Raw genomic sequence first — 26,211 nt, 5'->3', positions numbered from 1 at the left:
GACTCTTGATCTCACAATCTAATCTTGTTACGGCCTTGCACCTTATTGTCTGCCTGCACTGTACTTTCTCTGTAACTGTAACATTTCATTCTGCATTCTGTTATTGTTTTCCCTTGTGCTCCCTCAATGCACTGTTATAATGAAATGATCTGTATGGATGGCGTGCAAAAAAAAGTTTTTCACTGTACAATAATAAACCAATATACCAGTTTACCATCCTTGATTTGGGAATGTGTCCCTGTTCCTTTATTGTTATTGGGTTAAGTTATGGAACTCCCAAGGGCAGGCACGGTAGTGTAGGTTTCCTCCAGGTGCTCCGGTTTCCTCCCACATTCCAAAGACGTACGGGTTAGGAAGTTGTGGGCATGCTATGTTGGCGCCGGAAGTGTGGTGACACTTGTGAGCTGCCCCCAGAACACTCTACGCAGAAGATGCATTTCACTGTGTGTTTCGATGTACATATGACTAATAAAGATATCTTATCTTTTCTTAAATGCAGCTCCTAATAAATCCCTTTTAAAATATCCCAGACCAAACATTCCAACACTTACTAAGTTAAAGAAATGTTTGGGAATGGGTTTAAGTGAGTGAGAGTGGTAGACATGTTGACTCAGGTTTATAAGTAGGCATGGTAGTGTAGCAGGTAGCATGACACTATTACAGCGCCAGCGACCTGGGTTCAATTCCCGCTGCTGCCTGTAAGGAGTTTGTATGTTCTTCCCATGTCTGCATGGGTTTCCTCCGGGTGCTCTGGTTTCCTCCCACATTCCAAAGACGTACGGGTTAGGAAGTTGCGGGCATGCTATGTTGGCGCCGGAAGTGTGGCGATACTTGCGGGCTGCCCCCAGAACACACTACGCACAAATGCATTTCACTGTGTGTTTCGATGTACATGTGACTAATAAAGATCTCATCTTATCTAACAGTGCTGACAGAGTCCCTGGCTATACTGTTCTACTTCGATGTTGTGGCACAACATTCTCTTTAATGAAAGCTTGTATTGTAGAACTTCCTTTTACACTTTCCTTTCTTATCACATGGAAATATAGAAAATAGTTTCAGGAATAACCATTGGACCCTTTGAGTCTATTCTGCCACTCAACGCGAACATAGCTGATCACTGAAATTCAGTACCCTGTTTCAATTTTCTTCCCATAGCCTTTTGATCCCTCAAACCTAAGAAAAAGATATACTCCTTCTTGCGTATATTTAGTTATTCGGCTTCAATGGATTTCTGTGGTAGAGAATTCCACAGGTTCAGCACTCTCTGGGAGAAGAAATTTCCCATCCCAATTATAAATGGTTTAGCCCTTAACCCTAAACTGTGACCCTGGTTCTGCACTCTCTTGCCATCGTGAAAATCCTTCCTGAGTCTAATCTGTCCAATCCTGCTCAATTTTTTTTTAGTTTTCTATGAGATCCCCACTCAGTTGTCAAAATTCTAGGGAATATAAGCCTAATAGATCCAATTTGTCTTCACATGACAGTCTTGCCATCCCAGAAATCAGTCTGGTGAACCTTTGCTGAACTCTCCAGGGAGAGAACCTCTTTCCTCAGATAAAGAGATCAAAACTCCATACAGTACTCACCAAAGCCCTGTACAATTGCAGCAAGACATCCCTGATCCTTTACCATTGATAATGAATTTTGTGAAGGCTCTGGTTTTCCTTCCTGCAAGCAGCAGGTTTTTAAAAGCCCAGGGTCTACTACTCTTAGAGTCATAGAGTTGTACAGCAAAGAAACAGGCCCTTTGGCCCAATGCCGAGCTTTTTGCCCATCTACACATCCCATTTGCCCACACTAGGTCCATACCCTTCTATGCCTTGCCTATTTAAATGCTTGTCTGAACTTGACTACTCTGTCTCCCAACTCCACCCCTCCCCCTTCCCCACCTGGCTCCATCTGCCCAACATGCTTCACCCGTCTTTGGTCCACCTGTCATCTACTGGCCCCTGTCTCAACCCTCCCCCTCTCTATACTGGCTATCACGTACTTAAAGGCGGTGATTGTGTCTAACTCCATGACTTCCTCTGGCAGCACGTTCCAGATATCAACAACTCTCTGTGTAAAGAAAAAGCTATGCTCTCAGATCCCCTTTAAAACTCCCTCCTCTCACCTTAAACTAATTCCCTCTTGTTTTTAATACCCCTACTATAGGAAAAGGATTCTAACTGTCTATCCCCATCCATGCCTCTTATAATTTTACGTTCCGTGTTCAGGTCACCCCTTAGCCTCCTTTGCTCCAGAGAGAACAAACCCACCCAATTCAATCTCTCCCTACCATAGCTAAAGCCCTCCAATCCAGGCAACATCCTGGTGATAGAAGAGACTGGAGATGCTGGAATCTGGAGCAAAAAAAAATTGCTGGAGGAACTCAGTGGGTCGAACAGTATCTGTGGGTTGAGACTTTGCATCAGGACTGAGTGGAGAGTTTATAGCCAGTATAAAGAAGAGAGGGGGAGGGTTGAGACAGGGGCCAGTAGATGACAGGTGGACCAAGGAGGGGTGAAGCATGATGGGCAGATGGAGCCAGGTGGGGAAGGGGGAGGGGTGGAGTTGGGAGACAGAGGCAGGAGGGCGAAGGGTGGAAGCAGACGAGGAAGAGAAAAGGGCAGAGGGAGAACATCCTGGTGAATTCTCCAACACAATCTCATCCTTCTTATAGCGTAGTGACCAAAACTGCACACAATGCTCCAATACCGCACACATTTCTAACTTAGTGGTGCTCTGGGCAGGCACGGTGGTGTGTGGGCAGGCACGGTAGTGTAGCGGTTAGCGTAACGCTTTACAGCGCCAGTGACCCGGGTTTAATTCCCGCCGCTGTCTGTAAGGAGTTTGTATGTTCTCCCCGTGTCTGCGTGGGTTTCCTCCATATGCTCGGGTTTCCTCCCACATTCCAAAGACGTACGGGTTAGGAAGCTGTGGGCATGCTATGTTGGCGCCGGAAGCGTGGTGACACTTGCAGGCTGCCCCCAGAATACCCTACACAAAAGATGCATTTCACTGTGTGTTTTGATGTACATGTGACTAATATAGATATCTCATCTCATCTTACATCTTTGGACTTTGAGAAAGGAAATGTTCCCATGTAGTTGTTACACGTCATTAAAAACCATGTGCAAAGTGCCCACTTCCCATTGATAAACTTCACTCCTGTTGTCACAATTTTTCATTCTGCTTTTGTGTGGATGTTTTCAAAGGTAAATAGCTGCATCGATAGTTCCCATTCAGCTTTACATAAACATCATGTAAGAGAAAGAAAAAAACGTTCTCCGATGACATATTGAAGGAAAATATGTTATTAAACAGAAACAGATAATAGGAAAGGGGAGAACCCAGGTCAATTTCAGCCTGAGTATCTGGGAAAAAGAAGTCAGCATTACTTGAATATATTTTATAATATTTAAATAAAGCCATGGTCCTTACTTAAATAATGCCATGGCAACTGTGATATAAGGAGAGGTTGGACAAACTTGGGTTGTTTTCTCTGCTGCGGCAGAGGCTGAGGGGAGACCTGATAGAAGTTTATAAGATTAGGATAGGGTAGACAGCAGTGTCTTTTTCCCATGGTGGAAACGTCTAATGCTAGAGGGCATGCATTTAAAGTGAGAGGGGGTAGGTTCAAAGGAAATGTGCGGGGCAAGTTTCTTTCACCCAGAGAGCGATGGGTGCCTGGAATGTACTGCCAGGGGTGGTGCTGGAGGCAGATATGATAGGGGAGTTTATGAGGCTCTTAGATAGGCACATGAATGGCGGCACGGTGGTGTAGCAGTTAGCGTAACACTATTACAGAGCCAGTGACCCGGGTTCAATTCCGCTGCTGTCTGTAAGGAGTTTCTACGTTCTCCCCGTGTCTGCGTGGGTTTCCTCCGGGTGCTCTGGTTTCCTCCCACATTCCAAAGACGTACAGTTTAGGAGCTGTGGGCATGCTATGTTGGCGCAGGAAGAGTGGTGACACTTGCGGGCTGCTTCCAGCACATTCTCAGTAACGTAAAAAGACGCATTTCACTGTGTGTTGCGATGTACCTGCGACTAATAAATAATGCACCTTATTGCACTGCACTTTCTCTGTAGCTGTGACACTTTACTCTGTACTGTTATTGTTTTTACCTGTACTACATCAATGCACTCTGTACTAACCCAATGCAACTGCACTGTGTAATGAATTGACCTGTACGATCGGTTTGTAAGACAAGCTTTTCACTGTACCTCGGTACAAGTGACAATAATAAACCAATACCAATACCTATCTATCTATCTATGAATGTGCAGAGAATAGACGGATATGGACATTGTGTAGGCAGAAGGAATTAGTTTAGTTAGGCATTCAATTACTAGTTTAATTAGTTTGGCACAACATCATGGACCAAAGGGCCTGTACCTGTTCTGGAAATAATAGCTTGGTATAAAGTGGGACCAATCTGGTTCTCTGGATCTTAGGTTGAATGTCTAATACTTGTCATCATTCCCAGTTTCATTGGGTCCTCTACAGGACATAACATCCATCCTCATAACATTCAAAACCCATAAATCAAAACAGGATAGATCTCAGATTCTGTATCAGGAAAACAAATTAACAAGTTTAATTGAAGTAGATTTGCACATTACTGAGTTTACTGACAACACTTGAACTTACCTCATACACTTGACCCACTTTATAGTCTGTGAACAGAATAATCGGTGGATTTGCCAGAAAAACCGGAATAGGTTCACTGGGGTCACTATACAACAAAAAGGAGCAATATTATACATCAATCATCCTAAACTTCTCAAGATTCTTGTCTCTTATACTTTATTATTTTTCTATTGAGAAATGCAGCGGGTGAGGCAAATACTTCATCAGCTTTAACATCTTTTCCTGTCTCTTTGTGTTCTGCCTCATCCATGTGGAAGCATTGGAAAGGATGCAGAGGAGATTTACCAGGATGCTGCCTGGTTTAGAGAGTATGCATTATGAGGAGAGACTAAGGGAGTTCGGGCTTTACTCATTGGAGAGAAGGAGGATGAGAGGAGACATGATAGAGGTGTAAAAAATATTAAGAGGAATAGATAGAGTGGACAGCCAGCGCCTCCTTCCCGGGGCACCAATGCTCAATACAAGAGGGCATGGCTTTCAAGTAATGGGTGGCAAGTTCAAGGGAGATATCAGAGGAAGGCTTTTTACCCAGAGGGTGGTTGGGGCGTGGAATGCGCTGCCTGGGACGGTGGTGGAGGCAGGTACATTGGTCAAATTCAAGAGATTGCTAGATAAGCATATGGAGGAATTTAAATAGACGGATATGTGGGAGGATGAGGTTTAAAGGTCGGCACAACATTGTGGGCCTAAGGACCTGTATTGTGCTGTACTGTTCTATGATTCTATGATTCTCAAGATCTCATCGTTGTGGAGGACTCTGGCTTTCCCTCTTGTGACCTTCAGGTTTTCTTAAAAGCCCAAGAACTGCTTCTCTTTACTAACATGGTGGTGCTCTGCATCTTTAAACTTGGACTCCGGGAGAGGAAATGTTCCCACGCAGTTATCATTTGATACATGTACACATCATTATTAAAAACCATGTGCAATGTGCCCACTTTCTGTTGATAAACTTTACTCCTGCTGTCACAATTTTTTGTCCTGTTTTAATATGAATGCTTTCAAATGTAAACTGCTACATCAATAGCTTTGCCGGGGCAGTTATCATAATGTAGTAAAATCAGAGAAGACTGCAGACATGTTTATGATATATCACCGCAGATTCGTAGAGTTGTATAGCACAGAAATGGCCCTTCTACCCACCATGTCCATGCCGACCTTTTTGCTCAGCTATACAAATCCCACGTTAGGTCCATATCCTCTATTAAATAGGCCTTGCCTATTTAAATACCTGTCTAAATGTCCCTTAAACATAGTTGTTGTATCTGACTCCACAAACTCCTATGGCAGTGGGTTCCAGACATCAGCCACCCTCTGTGTATAAACTTTCCCCTTAAATCCCCTTTAAAACTCTCCACTCTCCTTAAATCTTTGCTTTCCTGTTTCTGATACCCCTACCATGGGAATTAGATTCTGACTATCTATCCTATCCATGCCACTTAAAAGTTTATTTACCTCTGTCAGGTCACCCCTCAGCCAGGGGTGTTACCAGGATGTTGCCTGGACTTAGGGGCCTGAGTTACAAGGAGAGGTTGCGTAGATTAGGACTTTGATCTTATATACCTCTATCAGGTCACCCCTGAAAGGCACAGTAGTGTAGCAGTTAGCATAACGTTATTACAGCGCCAGCAACCTGGGTTCAATTCCGGCCTCTGTCTGTAAGGAGTTTGTACGTTGTCTGCGTGGGTTTCCTCCGGGTGCTCCGGTTTCCTCCCACATTCCAAAGACATACGGGTTAGGAAGTTGTGGGCATGCTATATTGGTGCCGGAAGTGTGGTGACACTTGCGGGCTGCCCCCAGAACACTCCACGCAAAAGATGCATTTCACTGTGTGTTTCGATGTACATGTGAATAATTAAGATACCTCATCTCATCTCAATCTCCTATTTCTAGGATCTGGTAGGAGATTGTGTGAATCCAGCAGGAGATACAGTGAATCCTATATACTGGAACATAGGAGATTGAGGGGTGACCTGATAGAGGTATATAGGAACATGAGGGGCATAGACAGGGTCTTCTTCCCAGGGAGGAGGATAACGAGAAATCGAAAAGTAGGGCATGCAAAGTAGCAAGGACAAGTGGTAGACCAGACACCTGGCATTTGTTTCAAGAACCAGCAATGAAAGGCTAAAAATCTCACAAGGGAAAAATTGGTCTTGAGTAATAACTTGCATGAGCAGTGGGGCCATCGTTGAAATGTGGGGCTCAGAGCTGCACCCTGGCCAACATGGTGAGCGTGGGCCATATTAAGGTCCTGCAGCACCTGCTCCATGTTTCATAGAACCATAGAACAATACAGCACAATATAGGCCCTTCAGCCCACCATGTTGTGCCGACCTTCAAACCACGCCTAAGACTATCTAACCCCTTGCTCCCACATATCCTCCTATCTTAAATTCCTCCATATGCTTATCTAACAATCTCTTGAACTTGAACAACGTATCAGTCTCCACCACTACCCCAAGCAGCGCATTCCATGCACCAACCACTCTCTGGGTGAAAAACCTCCCTCTGACATCTCCCTTGAACTTCCCACCCATTACCTTAAAGCCATGCTATTGTATTGAGCATTGGTGCCCTGGGAAAGAGTTTCGACAGATCCTCCCAGATCATATGGTGCCCCCCATCACCTCCTCTTGGACTTTTCTCCTTGGAGCGACAAAGGATGAGGGGGGGACCTGATAGAGGTGTATAAGATGATGAGAGGCATTGATCATGTGGATAGTCAGAGGCTTTTCCCCAGGGCTGAAATGGTTGCCACAAGAGGGCACAGGTTTAAGGTGCTGGAGAGTAGGTATAAAGGAGATGTCAGGGGTAAGTTTTTTACTCAGAGAGTGGTGAGTGCATGGAATGGGCTGCCGGCAATGGTGGTGGAGGCGGATACGATAGGGTCCTTTAACAGACTTTTGGATAGGTACATGGAGCTTAGAAAAATATAGGGTTATGGGTAAGCCTAGCAATTTCTAAGGTAGGGACATGTTCAGCACAGCTTTGTGGGCCAAAGGGCCTGAATTGTGCTGTAGGTTTTCTATGTTCTATGTTCTATGATGGGAACTGCAGTCTCCCTCTATGTTTGCCTGGTGGCGCAGGTTTCCCCAGCCCAGAGGTTCCTCTGTGATATCAGCCTCAATGGCCACAGATCACTGCTGAGTGTGCAGGCCTGAGCCCCACATCTCAGCGTTGTGCGGCTTCACCACACACCCCAGCCCTTCCAATATCAGCCTTCACGGGCAGCCTCTCCATACCAAGCCCATTGCTGGGAGAGCCTCTACCTGTGAAGTACAGGTATCCACACCAGGTTCCCAGTGCATGCTGCCCAGTTCACAGCAGAGCAGCATGCAGCCCGAGTGGATGCCTTTTTTAAAGTACAGAAGGATATGTACCTGTGAGCTTTTGGTCTGCAGCACCAATAACACTATGACAAATTAGTTCACTGTGGAATATCATTAAGCAGGATACAAAGTGTAATGTCATTTTGGCCACCAGGTCGCTATGTGGAGCAGCATCCAGTCCCAAACACAACTCCCATTATACACAACTTGTTGGGGAAGAGATTTGCAGATTTCCACTGCTTTTTAGTTATAATCAGAGAGTCATAGCATGGAAACAGGCCATTCAACCCAACTTGTCCATGCAATCCCATCCTTCCAAGGGAGACGCAAGAGACGGCAGATGCTGGAAGCTGGAGCAACAAACGATCTGCTGGAGGAACACAGTGGGTTGAGCAGCATCTGTGGGAAGAAAGGAATTATCGGTGTTTCGGTTCAAAACCCTGCATCGGGACCAGTTCATTACTGGCCTTGTGTGTTGTTTGTGTGGAGTTTGCACATTCTCCCTGTGACCGCATGGGTTTCCCCCGGGTGCTCCAGTTGCCTCCCACATCCCAAAACATAAGGGTTGGCAGATTAATTGACCACTATAAATTGCCCCTAGTGTGTAGGTGAGTGATAGTTTCCAGGGAGAGTTGAAAACAATGTGGGGAGAATAAAAATGGGATTAAATGCAGAATTAGTGTAAAATGAGTGTTTGATGCTTGGTGTGGACTCGATGGGCTTAAGGGCCATGCTGTATCTCTCTAGCGCTCTATAACTCAAACCTTGATATAACATTAAATATCTCTTCTCCAGAGGGAAATGTTCCATCCCATTCATTTCTGGTATCGCCTTAATAAAATCTCTTCTCACCCTTTACAGTGACTTTTGCCTTAAGATGGAGATCTGAACCACACACAAATGTGGTTAACCAAGGTTCCGTATAAGCTTAACGTAACATTCCTGATGTTCCTTGGAAATGAACTCTAATACTAAATTAAGGGCTATGTACCTTTCCTCGACAAATATCTTTCTATCACCAACCATCTTCTCCACTTTCTTCTTAGGAATGATGAGCGATTTGCCTCCCTGATGAGGGGGCAGATAGCGTGGGTTCTTCAGGAAGTTGTGACATCTCTCGAACCTCACCATATCATCCCGTGCCTGGATCCGATCGGCCACAGGCAGCTCATCCCTCCAAATTCTCTTCTTAGACTTCTCCTCCTTTCAAAAGAAGGAACTCACAGTTAGGTGAAGAGATAGAAATTGACATCATTGTTATTTATTCCGTCATTTCACCTTGTGAAAACTGAACGACATTAAGCATATCCCAAATGCATGACCTCTACCACCTAGAAGGACAATAACAGGGGACACAAAATACATCTAAGGGCATTTTCCCCTCCACAGTCAGGGAAAGGAGGCTCAATGTGGCCAAACACCCACCCACCATCAAGCTGCAATACCCCTCATCAGCTCAAAATAGGAACTGAACCACAATGGTGCTCACGCACGGCAATTCTTTGCAAACTGCTCTCAGCAGGTCTATTCATTACATCTATTATAATCGTTCTGCTCTTTTAAATCTCAGTTCTATGACTTTAAGAATTACTAACAGTGTTCTCCTAAATCTGCTTACAGGTCTGCGATCTTCCAACCACCTGGAGCGACTGATCTACTGACTCGACTCCCAGACCTGAACAGACTGGCATTATGGTCCTTGCACCTTATTGCCTCTCTGCACTGCACTCTCTCTGTAACTGTAACACAAGGTTCTGCATTCTCTTATTGTTTTTCCTTTTGTACTTCCTCGATGTAGAGCCATATAGAGTCATAGAGTAATACAGCATGGAAACAGGCCCTTCGACCCAACTGGCCCACAGCATCCTCCCTGCTAGCCTGCATTTGGCCCAAAACCCTCCAAGCCCCTCCCCTATACGTACTTATGTTTGGAATGATCTGTATGGATGGCATGTAAAACAAAGCTTTTCACTGTATCTCAGTAATGTGACAATAACAAACCAATTACCAATTACCTTCCTTTACTCGCTGACTTCACTGACTAAGACGGACTTCATCCTTGAGCCAAATGGGCTTCAGTAATCCTGCTTCCTCTGAAAATAGCAATTGATTCCAAGCAGAGGATTACAGTTCCAACCAACATCCATGCGTTATGCTGAAAGACATACCTGAAGGCTGGATTTTTTCAAACTCGCAGATTCGTCAGGAGGTAAAGTTAAGGATGATCTGTCTGCCTGCCAGGTCCATGGATCCTTAGGTGGGCTCATGCCTGAGTAACCGTCATCCACTGGGCTCCGAGAAATGCGCTGTTTGAAGCTGATTGTTAGTTCTGGATAATGGACTGTGGATTTTCCTGAAGAAGAACAAAACGGTGGAAATTATGAAACGTGATTCATTGAATATTGAGGCTGGTGGGGTGGAAGGTGAGGACAAGGAGATCACCAGCTCTGTTCTAGGTGAGAGGGAGTGGGAGGAAGAAGAGGAGTTCCCCAGAACCCCAACTAGTTCTGATAAAAGGTCAAACTCTAACTGGACTAGGGGGATTAAGGGTCCAAGTGCTGCCTAGATTAGAGAGTATGAGCTTTTAGGAGTGTTTGGACAAACATGGATTGTTCTCTCTGGAGCGTCAGAGGCTGAGGGGAGACCTGATAGAAGTTTATAAAATTATGAGAGGCATCGATAGGGTAGACGGTCAGAATCTTTCTCCCAGTGTCAAAATGGCAAATACTAGAGGGCAAGCATTTAAGGTGAGATGGGGAAAGTTTAAAGGAGATGTGCGGGGCAAGATTTTTTACACAGAGTGGTAGGTGCCTGTCGTTGGCTGCCAGGAGGAATGGTGGAAGCAGATATGACAGAGGCGTTTAAGAGGCTTTTAGATAGACACATAAATATGCAGGGAATGGAGGGATATGGAGGCAGAAGAGATTTTGTAATTTGTGTTGGGCCCAGACGGTGGGCCGAAGGGCCTGCTTCTGTGCTGTACTGTCCTGTGTTCTATGTTCTAGATGAAGGGTCTCGACCTGAAACGTCAACTGTCCATTTCCCTCTATAGATGGCCGCTGACCCCTCCAGCAGCTCATTTTTTGCTCCAGATTCCAGCAAGTGCTGTCTCATGTGTCTCCATTAAAACTCAGTTTCTCTCCCCCCAGATGCTGCCTGACCTGCTGTGCATTTCCAGCACTGTTCTCATTTCATCTTTCCAGTATCGACAATGTGTTTCACAGTTCCAGCACTTTTTCTCCTTACTTTTCCTTTGCTGCCTCTGCTTTCATTTGTCTCCTCCCATTTACACCCCCACCAATCATCTCCAAATAAGAACCCCTCGCCACCCTCTCTGTTGGCACCTCCGTCAATGCAAATCAAAAAACACCACAGATGCTAGATACCCTGAATAAAAACAGAAAATGCTGGAAACACTCAGCAGGTCAGGCAACATATGTGGAGAGAGAAACAAGGGTTCATATTTCAGGCTAAAGACCCTCTATCAAAACAAAAAATAACTATTATCATAACTTATATCTTTTCCTTCTGGTATCTGTGAACCATGCACCAATAGTAACCAAGAATATTGACAGTCTGGTCCAGGTTGCGCTGAGCCAGCCACTTCATAATCTACAGTTCTATTTCACTTCTTATTTTCCTTAGCATTTGCCATAGATAAAACTGGAGAAAGATTTCTTCAAATGAAAGCTCATTGCAGATTTAATGTACTGAGTCTTGTAGACCTTATCTCCTGTCTTAAGCCTAAGCAAGATGCACCATGCACATAATCTACTGAGGGTGTTATTCTGTGGCTAAGCACAGGGTTTGAGGGATTGCCTCAGCTTATTTCAGGCTCTGAATTTTCACATCCTCCCTTGGGGAAATATCTTTCCCAACAGGATAGGCTGAACCAGAAATAAAGTTTGAGAATATTAAGGTAAGATAGATAAGATTTCTTTATTAGTCACATGTACATTGAAACACACAGTGAAATGCATCTTTGTGTAGAATGCTCTGGGGCAGCCCGCAAGTGTCGCCACAATTCTGGCGCCAACATAGCATGCCCGCAACTTCCTAACCAGTACATCTTTGGAATGTGGGAGGAAACTGGAGCACCCGGAGGAAACCCATGCAATCACGGGGAGAAAGTACAAACCCCTTACAGACAGCAGCCAGAATTGAACCCCGATCGCTGGTTCTGTAATAGCGTTATGCTAACTGCTACACTAGCGTGCTTGTCTATAAAGCTTAGTCAACAGGTCTACCACTCTCACTCAGTTAAACCCATTCCCAAACATTTCTTTAACTTGGTAAGTGTTGGAATGTTTGCTTTGTGACATCTTAAAAGAGATTTATTAAGAGCTGCATTTAAGAAGTGATCACAATTCAAAAACAGAACACAGGTTTCAATCAGGTGCCTGTGCAATTCAATGCCACCATCATACAAGGGGTAAGATTCATCAGATGCCTCAGAACTGGAGTGGATATCATCCTTGACCCCAGGGACTACATAAGATAGGAGGGAGATAACTTGAAACTAATCTTTTAAAGAAGATCTGTAAATAGCAGGACAGAGCAGTTGCACTGAGAGTAACTGCACATAATATGCACTCAGTGATTCAGGAGCAGCTTCTTCACCTCTGCCATCAGTTTTCTGAACGGTCCATGAACCCAGGAACACTACCTCGTTATTCCTTCTTTTTGCACTATTTATAGTAATTTTATGTCTTTGCACTGTACCGCTGCCGCAAAGCAACAAATTTCACATCATTTAAGTCAGTGATAATAAATCTATTTCTGATTCTGATTCTGAATTGTTCTAGTAGTATATTCTGCACTCCCCCCCAGGTGCGCCAATTTCCAAACCAACACAACTGCGATTTGTGTATAATAACAACAACTTATATACATAGAATTATAGAGCTGTACGGCCCAGATGTAAGCCCCATCGACCCACTATGTATGTAGAACCTAAAATGTTGTCAGACAGCTCAAGGTGCCTCAGGGAAATGTTATATATCAGAATTTGACACCAAGCTACAAAAGGATTTATGAGGACAGGTGACGAAAAGCTTAATTGAGGAAGCAAGCTTTAAGGAGGGAGGGTAAAGAAGTAAAGAGGCAGAGTAGTTTGGGGAGGGAATTCCAGATCTTAGGGTCGAGGCAACTGAAGGCATGGTTACCAGCTGTGGAGAGAGTGCAATCAGGGATGCTCAAGAGCACAGAACTGGATGAGCACAGATACCTCAGATGTCTATAGGAGATTACTGAGATAGGAAGGGTAAGTTATAGAGTCATAGAGTCATACTGCACAGAAACGGGCCCTTCGGCTCAACTTGCTCATGCCGACCAAGATGTATATCTGAGCTAGTTCCATATGCCTGTGTTTGGCCCATATCCCTCTGAATCTTTCCTATCCATGTACCTGTCTAAATGTCTCTTAAGCTTTGTAATTGTTCCTGCCTCGACAGCTTCCTCTGGCAGCTTGTTCCATACACCCACCAGCCTCTGTGTGAAAACATTTCCCCTCAGGTCACTTTTCAGTCTTTCCCCTAGGGAGTTGTGAGGATGTGAGAGCAAAGCCACAGAGGCATTTGAAGACATAGGGGAGAATTTAGGATATGGGGACATGCTGTAGGTTAGGACATATTTGGCAGCATTCTGGATGATGTCAATTGTTTGGGGAAGAGGATAATGGAGACAAACCTGGACTGCGTTAGAATAGTCAGGTGCAGTGCCCATATACAAGGTTTTAAACAGAAGATGAGCTGAGATAAGAGTGGTACGGGAATTTGTCAACCTTAATGATGGTGTGGATGTGTGGCCTTGAGTTCAAAGAACGTACACAATATCAGAATGTTGCTGTGGAGCTGATTGGTATCAGTGACTTGGGAGCAGAGTTTGTGGTGGGAGACAAGGGTCCTTCATTGGTTAGTGGTTCCTATCAGGGTTCAAGCATTACTTCTAACATACATGATAACGATAAGGAGGATCTCTTTCCAAAGGTAGGAAAGTCAGTAACAAGTGGAAAAATTCAACATAATTAAAAACAAAGAGGTCAGATGAGGAGAATTTTTTATGCTAGATTGAATGTGCTACCTGCAAGGATGATGTTAACAGACCCAATAGAAATTTTTGGAAGGGAATAGGACAAATTCTTGAAAAGGAAGAATTTGGAGGTTTATGGGGGTAATAGGAATAGGTATTTGACCTAACAAACAACAAGCAATCTGCTGAAGGAACTCAGCAGGTCAAGCAGCATCAGTGGGGGGAAGAAATTGCTGACGTTTCAGGTCAAAACCCTACATCAATCCTGGGGTTCAACACGAAATAATGACAATTTCTTTCCCTCCACAGATGCTGCTTGACCCACTGAGCTCCTCCAGCAGATTATTTATTGGTCCAGATTGGTGAGAAGTATGGAGCTCATAACTGGACACAACATTCTAAGCTTGGCCTAACTAATGATTTACAAAGGTTTATCTTAACAGTAGTATAAACACCAAAATTGTTATAATTCTCACCTGTAAATGTGGTACAAGGCACCAAGAGGACTTTTACATTATATTACTTTAATTGTTCAAGTAATTTCAGATGAGCACCTTTTTGTCAATAGAATATAAAAGTTAGATATCATGGAATCTATTTGCTTAATGAGACTTAAGTATTAATTAGAAAATTCTCAAGTTAAAAAATAGCAAGAATAATCACCAAAATGTGGCGAGACATTTGTGGATGTTAACACTCATGAATGGGCCAGATATCACACCGTTTAAAGATAAATATTTTCATAAAGAACAGTTGGCCCTTGTGATCTGCTGGACTCGTTTCGAATGCCTGAGGAGGTTAGGAAGTTCCCAAATTAATTTTACCCTTATGATCCCTGAATTTTTCTGTCCCAGCAGTTTACTCATAGGGAGAGGAATGGAAGAGTAGATAGAAGAGGAAGATTAGCCTTGGTGCATCAGTCAACATGTAATGGAGAGGATTTGACAGCTTTATCTTGCATGTCCAGAACTTGTTTTTGAAGCATCAGGAGCAACATGAAACACACTACTACTAGGTCTCCAGAGTCACTGCTTTTCATACTGAGTGGTGTTGAATGAATACTAGCTTAATGGCTGTATTCTAAATTCTGTTTTGTTTTCCTTTTGTACTACCTCCATGTAGTTATGTATGGAATGATCTGTCTGCACGCAAACATACAAAAGATTTTCACTGTGTCTTGGTACTGACGACAACAAACTTGGCATCTCAGTAAACCACTGAGTGGATTAACAGAATGAACTTCCAAGCACAAGGTTTCTCATAACATGCAGGAAACAATGATGATTCAAGATAGTCTATCCAGAGCAGTGCAGAAGTCCCAGCAAATTATGATGCACTCTCCTGGAATTTTTGCTGCTCTGTGATGTGAATCACATGGGTAAGCCTTTACCACAGCCCAAATATTCAGCAAGGTCAGGACACAAATATTATTCAGGTCTGTCACCAAAATTAAGACAGAGCACACCCAAACATAAGTGATTTGTGTGGTGGGGCAGGGCAGCTGTTGTGGGAAGATGTCAGGAAGCAACTTTGAAAATATTTTGCTACCATTAGGTATGGTCAGTCCCAGAGAAAACCATTGTTCTTTACCTGTAGGTATTGACGCTTTTCTGATCACAGGCTTCTCTGTGATATAATCCTCAGGAACGATTAAATTGTGCTTCTTAAGTAGCTCATTGTCTATGCAACACATAAATATGGACTTCTCTACAAGGAAACAGAAAAGTAAGAAAGATTAGCAGCGTAGATGATACCTGGTCTAAAGCAACCAGCAGCAGTCAGTGCCTTCTAACTCTTTCCTCTTGTATGTTACACTAGAACTCAATCACAATGACTAACTTAATCCAATACAAAGGCTATATTGTAGCTGTACATCTAATTAAATACAAATGTACTCATTGTTATAATGTAGGATACACAATGTCCATATTTCACACACCAAGCTCCCACAAGAGCAACATAACTATTGGTTTTAGTAAAACTAATCTGGAATTAAGTTTTGGCCAGATACAAATTTTAAGGCACAAGGGATCTGAGGTGTATTGGCAAATTGAATCCAAAATTGGCTTGGTTATAGGAAGCAGAGATAAGAGTTTTTTTCTGACCGGAGGTCTGAAATGAGTGGTGTACCACAGGGATCAGTGCTGGGACCTTTGTTGTTTGTCACATATATAAATGACCTGGATGAAAATATAGGTGGTCTGATTAGTAAGTTTGCAGACGACACAAAAAATTGTTGGAGACCTAGATAAAAAGGATACAGAGGGACATTGATCAGCTGGGCGGGGAAGTAGCAGATGGAATTTAATTGAGGCGAGTGTTATAGCCAGGAGGGCTGTGTTGCTTAAATGGAAGGAACTTACTCCGCCTACTCATGTTCAGTGGTTACGGGATGTTATGTCATACTTAAATTTAGAGCAGATCCATTGTTCGATTTCTGAATCTAACTGAGACTTTCAAACATTGTGGGGACCTTTTTTGAACTATTTTCAAAACCTTTGATCTGGTGGCTAAAGTACAGATATTGGCTGATATCATGTGTTAAGGGTTTTTCCCTGTCTTTCTTTTTTTAAACCAAACAGCTTTGGTCCTGGTAGTGGGTTTAGATTTTTTTTTAATAATAAAATTATTCCAATTTATTCGCTATTAATTAATTATCACTTTTGATTACTAATATAGGGTATTGTGATTTCAGTATGATTTAACACAATGTATTTAGTAGTATTTTATCTTCATGTACTCTATATTCATATTCATACTCTAGAGATTCATATACTCTGTATTTTCTTTGTGGAATTAATAAAAATATTGTAAAAAGAAAGAAAAGAGACAAGTGTGAGATAATGCATTTTGGGAAGTTAAAGGATATATAGAGTAAACAGCAGTGACCTTATGCACGTTGATGTACAGAGGGACCTTGGGTACAGTTCTGGTTGCTACAGGAAGGAGAACCACCAGGATGTTGCCTGGAATGGAGGGCTGTAGTTATAAGGAGAGATTGGATAGGCTGGTTTTATTCTCACTGAAATGTAGGAGGCTGAAGGATGACCTTATAGGGGTTTATAAAATTATGAGAGGCATCGATAGGAGAGATTGTCAGAGTCTTTTTCCCCGCACAGGGGAGTCTAGAACTAGAGGGCACAGGTTTAAGGTGAGAGGGGAGAAATTTAAGGGAGATTCAAGGGGTAGATTTTTCACACAGAGGATAGTGGCTATCTGGATCGAGCTGCCAGAGGAGGTGGTAGAGGCAGATACAGTTATAGACATTTCGACATATACTTGGATAGGAAAGGAGAAGAGGAATATGGACCTAATGCAAGCAGATGGGATTAGTGTAGATAGACATTATGGATGAGTTGGACAAAGGAGCCCATTTCTGTGCTTTATGATTTTATTATTCTAGGGGCAAAAGACCCCTGCTTTGAAACAATGCCACACCCAGCACAGCACTGAGGTGTGAATTACGAGAGACTTGCTTTCATCATCTTTATCCTATCATTTGCAAACATGCAGGTCTCTGAGGACTGTTGTATCTTCCAGTGGCACCCAGTAAATTGGTAAATTGGTTTATTATTGTCACGTGTACTGAGATACAGTGAAAACTTTGTTTTGTGTGCCATCCGTACAGATCATTTCATTACAACAGTGCATTTAGGTAGTACGAGGGAAAACAGTAACAGAATGCAGAATAAGGTGTTACAGAGAAAGTGTAGTGCAAGCAGACAACAAAGTGCAAGGGTGTAATGTGGTAGATTGTGAGATCAAGAGTCCATCTTATCATACTAGGGAACCATTCAATAGTCTTAACAGCAGGATGGAAGCTGTCCTTGAGCCTGGTGGTAAGTGCTTTCAGCCCGTATTTTGGAAATGGGTACACTTCAACTAATTCAACTAACTTCCGCTCACCTACGGCAAAAAAAAATTGTCAATTTGAGCCCTTACGGATAAAGTTTTGGAAGGCACCAGAATAGCACAGTATCAACTGCCACAGGAACAGGGGAGGGAAAGGGACAAAATTAAGAAGAGTAATACAAAGGTTGCATCTTGAAACATTTTTAAATGGTTCCTCATCCTCTCAAATGTATCTACTGTGTTCAGTGGTGGTCCTGTGCAGAGCACTATTGCTGTACTTGGTCCATAACTTTCCTATAACTAAAGGAAAAAAAATCTCTTTTCAGAATTGGTTGCATTACCTGTCCCCTTTACTGGCAGTTGGGACTGGCATTTACTGGGGTAGCGTGGTGTGTGGGGTCAGGGAGGAGTTTGTCACTTCTTCTTAAATTGGCCTTTTGGGTTTGCTGCATTGAGACATAGAGTCACATCACCAATAGCCTGTCCTGGTCAAATCATGTAGATACCACGGCCAAGAAAGCTCACCAGCACCTCTACTTCCTCAGGAGGCTAAAGAAATTCCCCTTTGACACTCACCAACTTTTATCGATGCACCATAGAAAGCATCCTATCTGGATGCATCACAGCTTGGTACGGCAACTGCTCTGCCCAGGACCGCAAGAACCTGCAAAGAGTTGTGGACACAGCCCAGTGCATCACGGACACCAGCCTCCCCTCCATGGACTCTGTCTTTACCTCTTGCTGCCTTGGTGAAGCAGCTAGCATGATCAAAGACCCCACCCACCCGGGACATTCTCTCTTCTCTCCTCTTCCATCAGATAGAAGATACAGGAGCCTGAGGGCATGTACCACCAGACTTAGGGACAGCTTCTGCCCCACTGTAATAAGACTATTGAACGGTTCCCTTATACAATGAGATGGACTCTGACCTCACGATCTACCTTGTTGTGACCTTGCACCTTATTGCGCTGCACTTTCTCTGTAGCTGTGACACTTTACTCTGTACTGTTACTGTTTTACCTGTACTACCTCAATGCACTCTGTACTATCTCAATGTAACTGCACTGTGTAATGAATTGACCTGTACGATCGGTATGCAAGACAAGTTTTTCACTGTACCTCAGTACAAGTGACAATAATAAACCAATACCAATACCAATGGAAGCAGGCCACTTGGACCACCATGTCCACACTAACCAGTGGGCACCTATCTGTATTAATCCCATCTTCCAGCACTTGGCCCATAGCCAAGACAATTCAAGTGCTCAAATGGATACCTCTTAAATACTGTCAGTGACTCTGCTTCCACCACTCTCTCCAGCAGTGCATTCCAGGTACTCACTGTGCTCTGGGTGACAAAGGTCCCCCTCAGATCCCTTCTAAATCTCTTACCCCTTACCTTAAATGCGAGTGTGGAATGAGCTGCCAGCAGAAGCAGTAGATGCAGGTTCAATTGTAACATTTAAGAGAGGTTTGGACATGGATGGGAGGGGTTTGGAGGGTCCGGGTGCAGGTAGATAGGACTAGGCAGGTCAGCACGGACGAGACGAGCTAAAGGGCCTGTTTCTGTGCTGTAGTGCTAGATGACTCTATGACTCTAAATCTGTGTCCTCTAGTTTTATGCACCTCTGATAAGGGGGAAAGTTTCCTGCAGTCTACCCTATCTGTAACCCTCATAAACATATATCTCAATTATGTCCCTTCTTAACCTCCTCCACTCCTGAGAAAACAGACCCAGCTTCTCCAGTCTCTCCTCATAACTGAACTGTTCCATCCCAGGCAACATCCTGGTGAATCTCCTCTGCACCATCTCCAGCGCTATCAAATCCTTCCTTTAATGTGGTGACCAGAACTGTACTCAGTACTCTAGCTGAGGTCTGACCAATGTTTTATAAAATTGGAGCATAACCTCCCCGCCTTTGTATTCAATGCCCCACCTAATGAAGTCCAGCATCCCATTTGCTTTTTTAACCACGTATCTACCTGCACTGCCACCTACAAGGATCTTTGGACTTGCACACCAAAGTCCCTCTGTTCTTCAATACTCCCTAGGACCTTACCATTCATGGTCTGTGTCCCAGCCTCATTAGTAATCATCTCATATTTATCCGGATTAAACTCATCTGCCATTTCTCAGCCTATTTCACTTACACATCCATATCACCCTGTAGCCCAAGACCACCCTCCACCGATCTTCATGTCATCTGCGATCTTACTGATCATGCTACCCTGATCCACATCCAAATCATTCATGTTTATCACAAACAACAAGGGTCCCAGCACCGATCCTAGTGGAACACTACTAGTCATCAGTGTAATCACAGATAGAGTAGACTGCAGTCCAGTCACAAAAACGTGTGGACATTTTGTGTGAATGAGTAGGAATGAGGAGATGGCATTCTGTAATGCATATCAATCAGTTGTGGTTTCTCTTCCAACTGAATTCCATAAACAGCTGGACTCCTGCCAACAGCAATTCAGTTCTTGACTTTGATAACATGCCAACGCAACCTCATTTCAATTAGAAAACATCTCAAAATCAAATTATGAAACTGTGTGCTTTGCCCACAGACTATCAGGTTGTATATCAGTTTATTTTTGTTATTTATTTCTGAGAATTAAAAACTTCGATTTTATTTTAAAGTAACTTACTTATCTTCTCCCCCCCCCACCCCCCATTCCGCACCCAACTTATCACAATGCAGTACATGAATTCCACTCGCAAAGAGATTTGTTGTCACACTACTATCACTGGCATCAAGTCACCTGTTAATACCAGGGCCTCAGATAAACTGGCTTTAATCTAGCAAGGAGAAGAAGAATTCGCAGAGAACCCAGCCTCACACCACAATAAATGACTTAGCTGCATAAGGTGTGGGCAGCATCCTCACCTCGAGAAAGACAATTGCTAGTTCAATCCTTTTTGAGAGGTGTGGGCATTTAAGCCGGGGTGACACTCCAGTGTGCTGCAGTGCTGCTTTTGGAAAAGGTGTCAAGGTGAGGCCACACTTGTCCTCTCAGGTGGATGTAAATAATCCCACAGAAATATTTTTAAGGGCGTAGGAATTCTCAGCAATGGACTGGCCAATAATTACCTTTTAATTTGCATCCCATAAAGAAAGCTTATTTGGGCATTATCACATCACTTCTGTGTATAGCATGGTCTCAACCACAGAAGGTGACTGCTGGCGGTACTCCCATCTTGGGAAATAGTCAGTCAGCATTCCTGTCTTTGATCACTATCTAATGATCCTTGCCAAACAAGTGTGTATATCTGAGCATCAAATGCAAGCAGGAGATGGTTTCAGTTGGGAAAGCTTTCCACTGAAATCCTCTCCCACTGTTTTATGCTCAGTTTGTTACACAGAATTACACTGAATAAGCAGCATATGAGCATGTCATTCAACACAACTAATTCGATCTTTCATTCATGGTCCTGTTGAACCATGAGCATGGTTCAAGATGACCATCATCATAACCCTCCATTCCCTTCTCCCTCATTTGCTTATCTAACTTCTCCTTGAACATATCCTGTGGTGGCAAATTCCACCTACTCAGCTCTCTCTGGGCAGGGCTATTCTTCAGAACTTCTGGCCTCTCAAGACTACTCTTGTTGGTGAGACTTTTCACTAGGTGTCTGGCAATGTGTACTCTTCCCGATATTGCAATGACAATGAACAGACAGTTTTGGTTTAGATAGAATCCTATGGATCTTCCTTGCTTCTTACAGCAGCAGCAAGCTTTTAGTTTCAGCTAAATGAAGAAGCAATTAAATAATAGTTAATAAATTGCATGTAGATTTACAAATTAGGCTGGTGTCAACTTCCCAAGAAGGAAAATAATAATTGGTCTACAACCCTAATAGCTATTTATATTTTGTTATATTTTACGTACCTGGCTATTAATAGTTTCTTCATGTGCTTACAACAACCTGCACTTTAGAGCAGATTTCGCAAATCTACTTCACAGGATTATCGACAATCAAATTCACAAGAAATGATTAAATCATGTTGTTGCCAAGCTTCTGATATTACTTTTCTTCAGTCTAACTGGTAACAGCACGAACAATAGCTTAGATGTTTCAAACTGGCAATCATCATTGATTTTATCAGACAATGATGGTACATGTGAAAAATGCTATTATTTTACACCATAATTTACTGGGAGATTTGTTCTGTTCCACATGATGGTACTTCACATGTACCATCATTTCCTAGAATTTATGTGGCATAATAAAGGCCTTTGGATAATCTGACCTGGCGAGTCCCAAGGATAACCAACGGAAAACTTGCACTTATTTCATATATTACTTTTAAGCCTCATATGATCATAGAAATATAGCTTACAAACTCCTTCATCACAACCCCTAGGTCTGCATTGTCCCAACAACAGGGCAGGTCCACCAAAGGTGGTCGTACAGTGTTAGAGAGATGAGAGGGAATCTTCAGTGTTGACTTTAGATTCCATGAAGTCTTATAGCATCAGGTCATCAACCGTGGGCAAGGCAACCACCTACCATGCAATAGCTGCTGACTAGCTTCCGTGATGAATCAGGGCTGCTCTGTATTGAGCAATGCTTGGAAGAGGCACTGATAGTAACAAGGGCAGAGTGTATTCTGGGTGGTGACCCCAATGTCTATCACCAAGAGTGACCCTGAACCATCAACATCATTGACTGAGTTGAGTGAGATCTGAAGGATATAGCTCCAGATTTGGTCTGTGGCAGGCAATAAGTGAAGCAACATGAGGAATAAACCCACAAAACCTCACCTTCACATCTCTTTGCATTGTTCAACACAGAAGCTATATATACCTGTAAATTTTTAAATTTTTAAAAAAATTTTATTTACAGCGTGGTAACAGGCCCTTCTGGCCCAACGAGATCGTGCTGCCCATTTTAAACTCAAATTAACCTACCCGTATGTCTTTGCAATGTGGGAGGAAACCGGAGCACCCGGAGGAATCCCACGCAGACATAGGAGAACGTACAAACTCCTTACAGACAGCGACGGGAATCAAACCCCGATCGTTGGCGCTGTAATAGCGTCGCACTAACCGCCACACCACCATGCTGCCCCTCACATAAATGTGCTCTCAGGACCATGCCTTACAGACAACATGCACTTGTCTACGACAGCATTGATAGAAGTGTTCCCTTGTCTTTCATCTAGTGAGGGTGGGAATAGGAGGAAAGGGCAAATGAATGCATGGCTGAAGAGCTGGTGCAGGCAGGAGGGCTTCAGCTGCTTGGACCATTGGGATCTCTTCTGGGGCAGGGGTGACCTGTACAATAGGGACAGGTTGCATCTGAACTGGAGGGTACCGATATCCTCATGGGAAGGTTCCCCAGTGCTACTCGACAGGGTTCAAATTAGTCTGGTAGGGGGATGGGACACAAAGTAGTAGTGAATCAGATGAGAAAGATTAAGTGAATTTCGAGGTTAAAGCAAGCGAGTTCATAGACAGACCAGGCAGAGGCAGGATAGGGAGTGTGGAAGGTTTTGAAGACTAAACTGCATTTACATTAATGCAATAAACCTAACAGGTAAGGCAGATGAAATCAGAGCATGGCTCAACACATGGGATTGTGATATTATAACTATAACAGAAACATGGTTGAGGGATGGGCAGGACTAGCAGCTCAGTGTTCTGGGGTACTGATGCTTCTGGAGTGACAGGAGGTGGAGGTAAAAGAGGAGGGGGGGGTTGCACTATTGATTAGGAAGAACATCATAGCAGTATTAGAGAGGATGTCCTCGGAGGAATGCCCAGTGAGGCCACATGGGTAGAACTTAAAAATAAGAAAAGGGACAATCACTTTGATGGGATTAAACTATAGGTCTCTTGATATTCAGCAGGAATTAGAAGAATATATGTGTAGGGAAACCGGAAACCGGGGATAGGTGTAGGAATAATAGGGGTGTGATAGTAGGTGATTTATAAATTCTGTAATATTGACAGGGCCTTTCCTAAATTCTAAGGGATTAGATTAGGCAGAATTTGTTAAATGTGTCCAGGAATATGTGGATGACCTGACTGTGAACAGTGGAGAAAGGTCTACACTCAACCTCCACTTAGGAAATGAGGCTGGGCAAGTAGTTGATGTGCCGGTGGGGGAGCACTTTGAGACCAGTCACCATAATTCTATTGGTTTCAAGATAGTCCTCTAAAAATAGGACTGGCTGTTAACTTAAAGTACCAAATTGCAGAAGGCTAATTCAGCAGCATCAGACAAGAACTGTCAAAAGTTGATTGGGAGAGGTTGTTTGCAGGTAAAGGGACATCTGGCAAGTGGGAGGCTTTTAAAAAAAGAGATAAGGAGAATTCAGGGCCGGCATTTTCCCGTCAGAGTGAATGGCAAGATTAGGGGACTATGGTTGATGAGGGATATTGAGGGACTGGTCAGTTTAAAAAGCGAGTAAAAAAAACTTTGGAGATCTTATGGGTTTCACTTCGGCAGGCGTCAGGACTTTGGAACAGATAAGTTTTTCTTTTTTCTTATATAAGGTTTTTATTATAAGGTTTTGTTTTATCAGGTTCTTTTTTGTAAGTTTTTTATATAAGTTCTCATCGGGAATAGTGGGGGCAGCACTGCGCAGGTGCATGACGTCAGCAGGGAAAGCGCGGGCAGTTTAAAAAGCAAACTGCCATATCCAGCGGGCAGCATCGGAATGGGCAGCGGAGTGAGACGAAGCAGAGTGATTTGAGCTTTCGCTCAAGGGGCTTCGGCTTAAAGGGGTGAGGCAGATGAGTAGCTGGTAAGTAAGGGTAAGGTTTACCTGTTATCTGTTATAAATTTTTAAGTAGGAAAAAACTAGGTAGGGGAGAAAAAAGAATTAGTTCAGATGGAAGACATAGTGGTGTACTGCAGCTGCTTAATGTGGGAGCTCGTGGACCTCGTTGTGGTCCACGATGGCCATATCTGCAGTAAGTGCTTGAGGCTGGAGGAACTTCAGCTCAAAATTGATGAGCTGGAGTTGCAGCTTCAAACACTTCGGAGCGTCAAGGAGGGAGAGAGTTACGTAGATAATGTACATTGGGAGACAGTCGCCCCCCTTAGAGCAGGTACTTCTGGGGTCCAGGAAGTAGATAGAAGGGTGACTGTCAGGGGAGAGAAAAGGAAAAAGAAAATGAACAGGCAGAGAGTACAGAGGGCCCCGGAGACTGATCCCCTTAATAACAGGTTTTCCACTTTGGAAGCTGTTGGGGGGGAATGACCTGCAGGGGCCCAGCAGCAGTAGCCAGGTCTCTGGCACTGGGACCGGTCCTGCTGCTCAGAAGGGAAGGGAGGAGAAGAGGAAGGCAGTAGTGATAGGGGACTCAATAGTCAGGGAAACAGATAGGAGGTTCTGTGGCAGTGAGCATGAATCCCGGATGGTATGTTGCCTCCCAGGTGCCAGGGTCCGGGATGTTTCTGATCGGGTCCACAGGATCCTTGAGCGGGATAGAGAACAGCCAGAAGCCGTGGTTCATATTGGTACCAACAACATAGGTAGGAAGAGGGATGAGGTCCTGAAAAGTGAGTTCAGCGAGCTAGGCAGAAGGCTGAAGAACAGGACCTCAAGGGTAGCAATCTCGGGATTGCTGCCAGTGCCACACGATAATGAAGGTAGGAATAGGAGGAGATGGCAAATAAATGCATGGCTGAGAAGTTGGTGCAGGAGGCAAGGTTTTAGATTTTTGGATCATTGGGATCTCTTCAGGGGAAGGTGGGACCTGTACAGAGAGGACGGGTTACACCCGAACCTGAGGGGGGCCAATATCCTTGCAGCCAGGCTTGCTAGGGTGGTTCAGGAGGGTTTAAACTAGTTTGCGAGGGGGATGAGAACCGGAGGAGTAGATCAGAGGAAGAAGGGGATGGGAAAAGTCAGATCTAACAGGTAGAGAGGATTTGAGGAAGGAGAAGCAGAATACAGGCTATAAAAGTAGTAAGGCGGATGGGCTAAAGTGCATTTACTTAAATGCAAGAAGCATCAGGAATAAGATACTTAGACAGGTACATGGGACTACGATATTGTGGCTATCACAGAGACATGGCTGACATCAGGGCAGGAATGAATATTGAATATTCCTGGTTTTCAGTGTTTTAAAAAGGATGGGGGGGGTGAGAAGAGGAGGAGGGGTGGAAATACTGGTCAGGGACACTTACAGTGGCAGAAAGGGTGGATAATGTACTCTGCTGGGAGTATTCTATAGGCCCCCTGGTAGCAGTAGGGATACTGAGGAGCAGATTGAGAGGCAGATTTTGGAAAGATGCAAAAATAGCAGTGTTATTAGACTGGGAGACTTCAACTTCCCAAATATTAATTGGCACCTGCTTAGCGCCAAAGGTTTAGACGGGGCGCAGTTTGTTAAGTGTGTCCA

At 43.7% G+C, this 26,211-nt stretch overlaps 1 protein-coding gene across 1 annotated transcript in view; it reads right to left on the bottom strand.

Annotated features, from left to right (window-relative positions):
- Positions 1 to 26,211, bottom strand: part of dlec1 (DLEC1 cilia and flagella associated protein) — a gene marked incomplete at its 3' end in the record, with an annotated part of 153,270 nt that overhangs the window by 111,007 nt on the left and 16,052 nt on the right. Inside the window, exons 6-9 of the mRNA XM_052016127.1 lie at positions 15,586 to 15,702; positions 10,134 to 10,318; positions 8,957 to 9,168; positions 4,637 to 4,721 (exon numbers count right to left, since the gene is read on the bottom strand). Coding sequence (XP_051872087.1) covers positions 4,637 to 4,721; positions 8,957 to 9,168; positions 10,134 to 10,318; positions 15,586 to 15,702 — 599 coding nt within the window. The remainder of the gene's footprint in view (positions 1 to 4,636; positions 4,722 to 8,956; positions 9,169 to 10,133; positions 10,319 to 15,585; positions 15,703 to 26,211) is intronic.

This window comes from Pristis pectinata, chromosome 5 (genome assembly GCF_009764475.1).
Source record: "Pristis pectinata isolate sPriPec2 chromosome 5, sPriPec2.1.pri, whole genome shotgun sequence".
NCBI classification, from domain to species: Eukaryota; Metazoa; Chordata; class Chondrichthyes; order Rhinopristiformes; family Pristidae; genus Pristis; species Pristis pectinata.
This window is presented reverse-complemented; position numbering and strand designations above follow the sequence as displayed.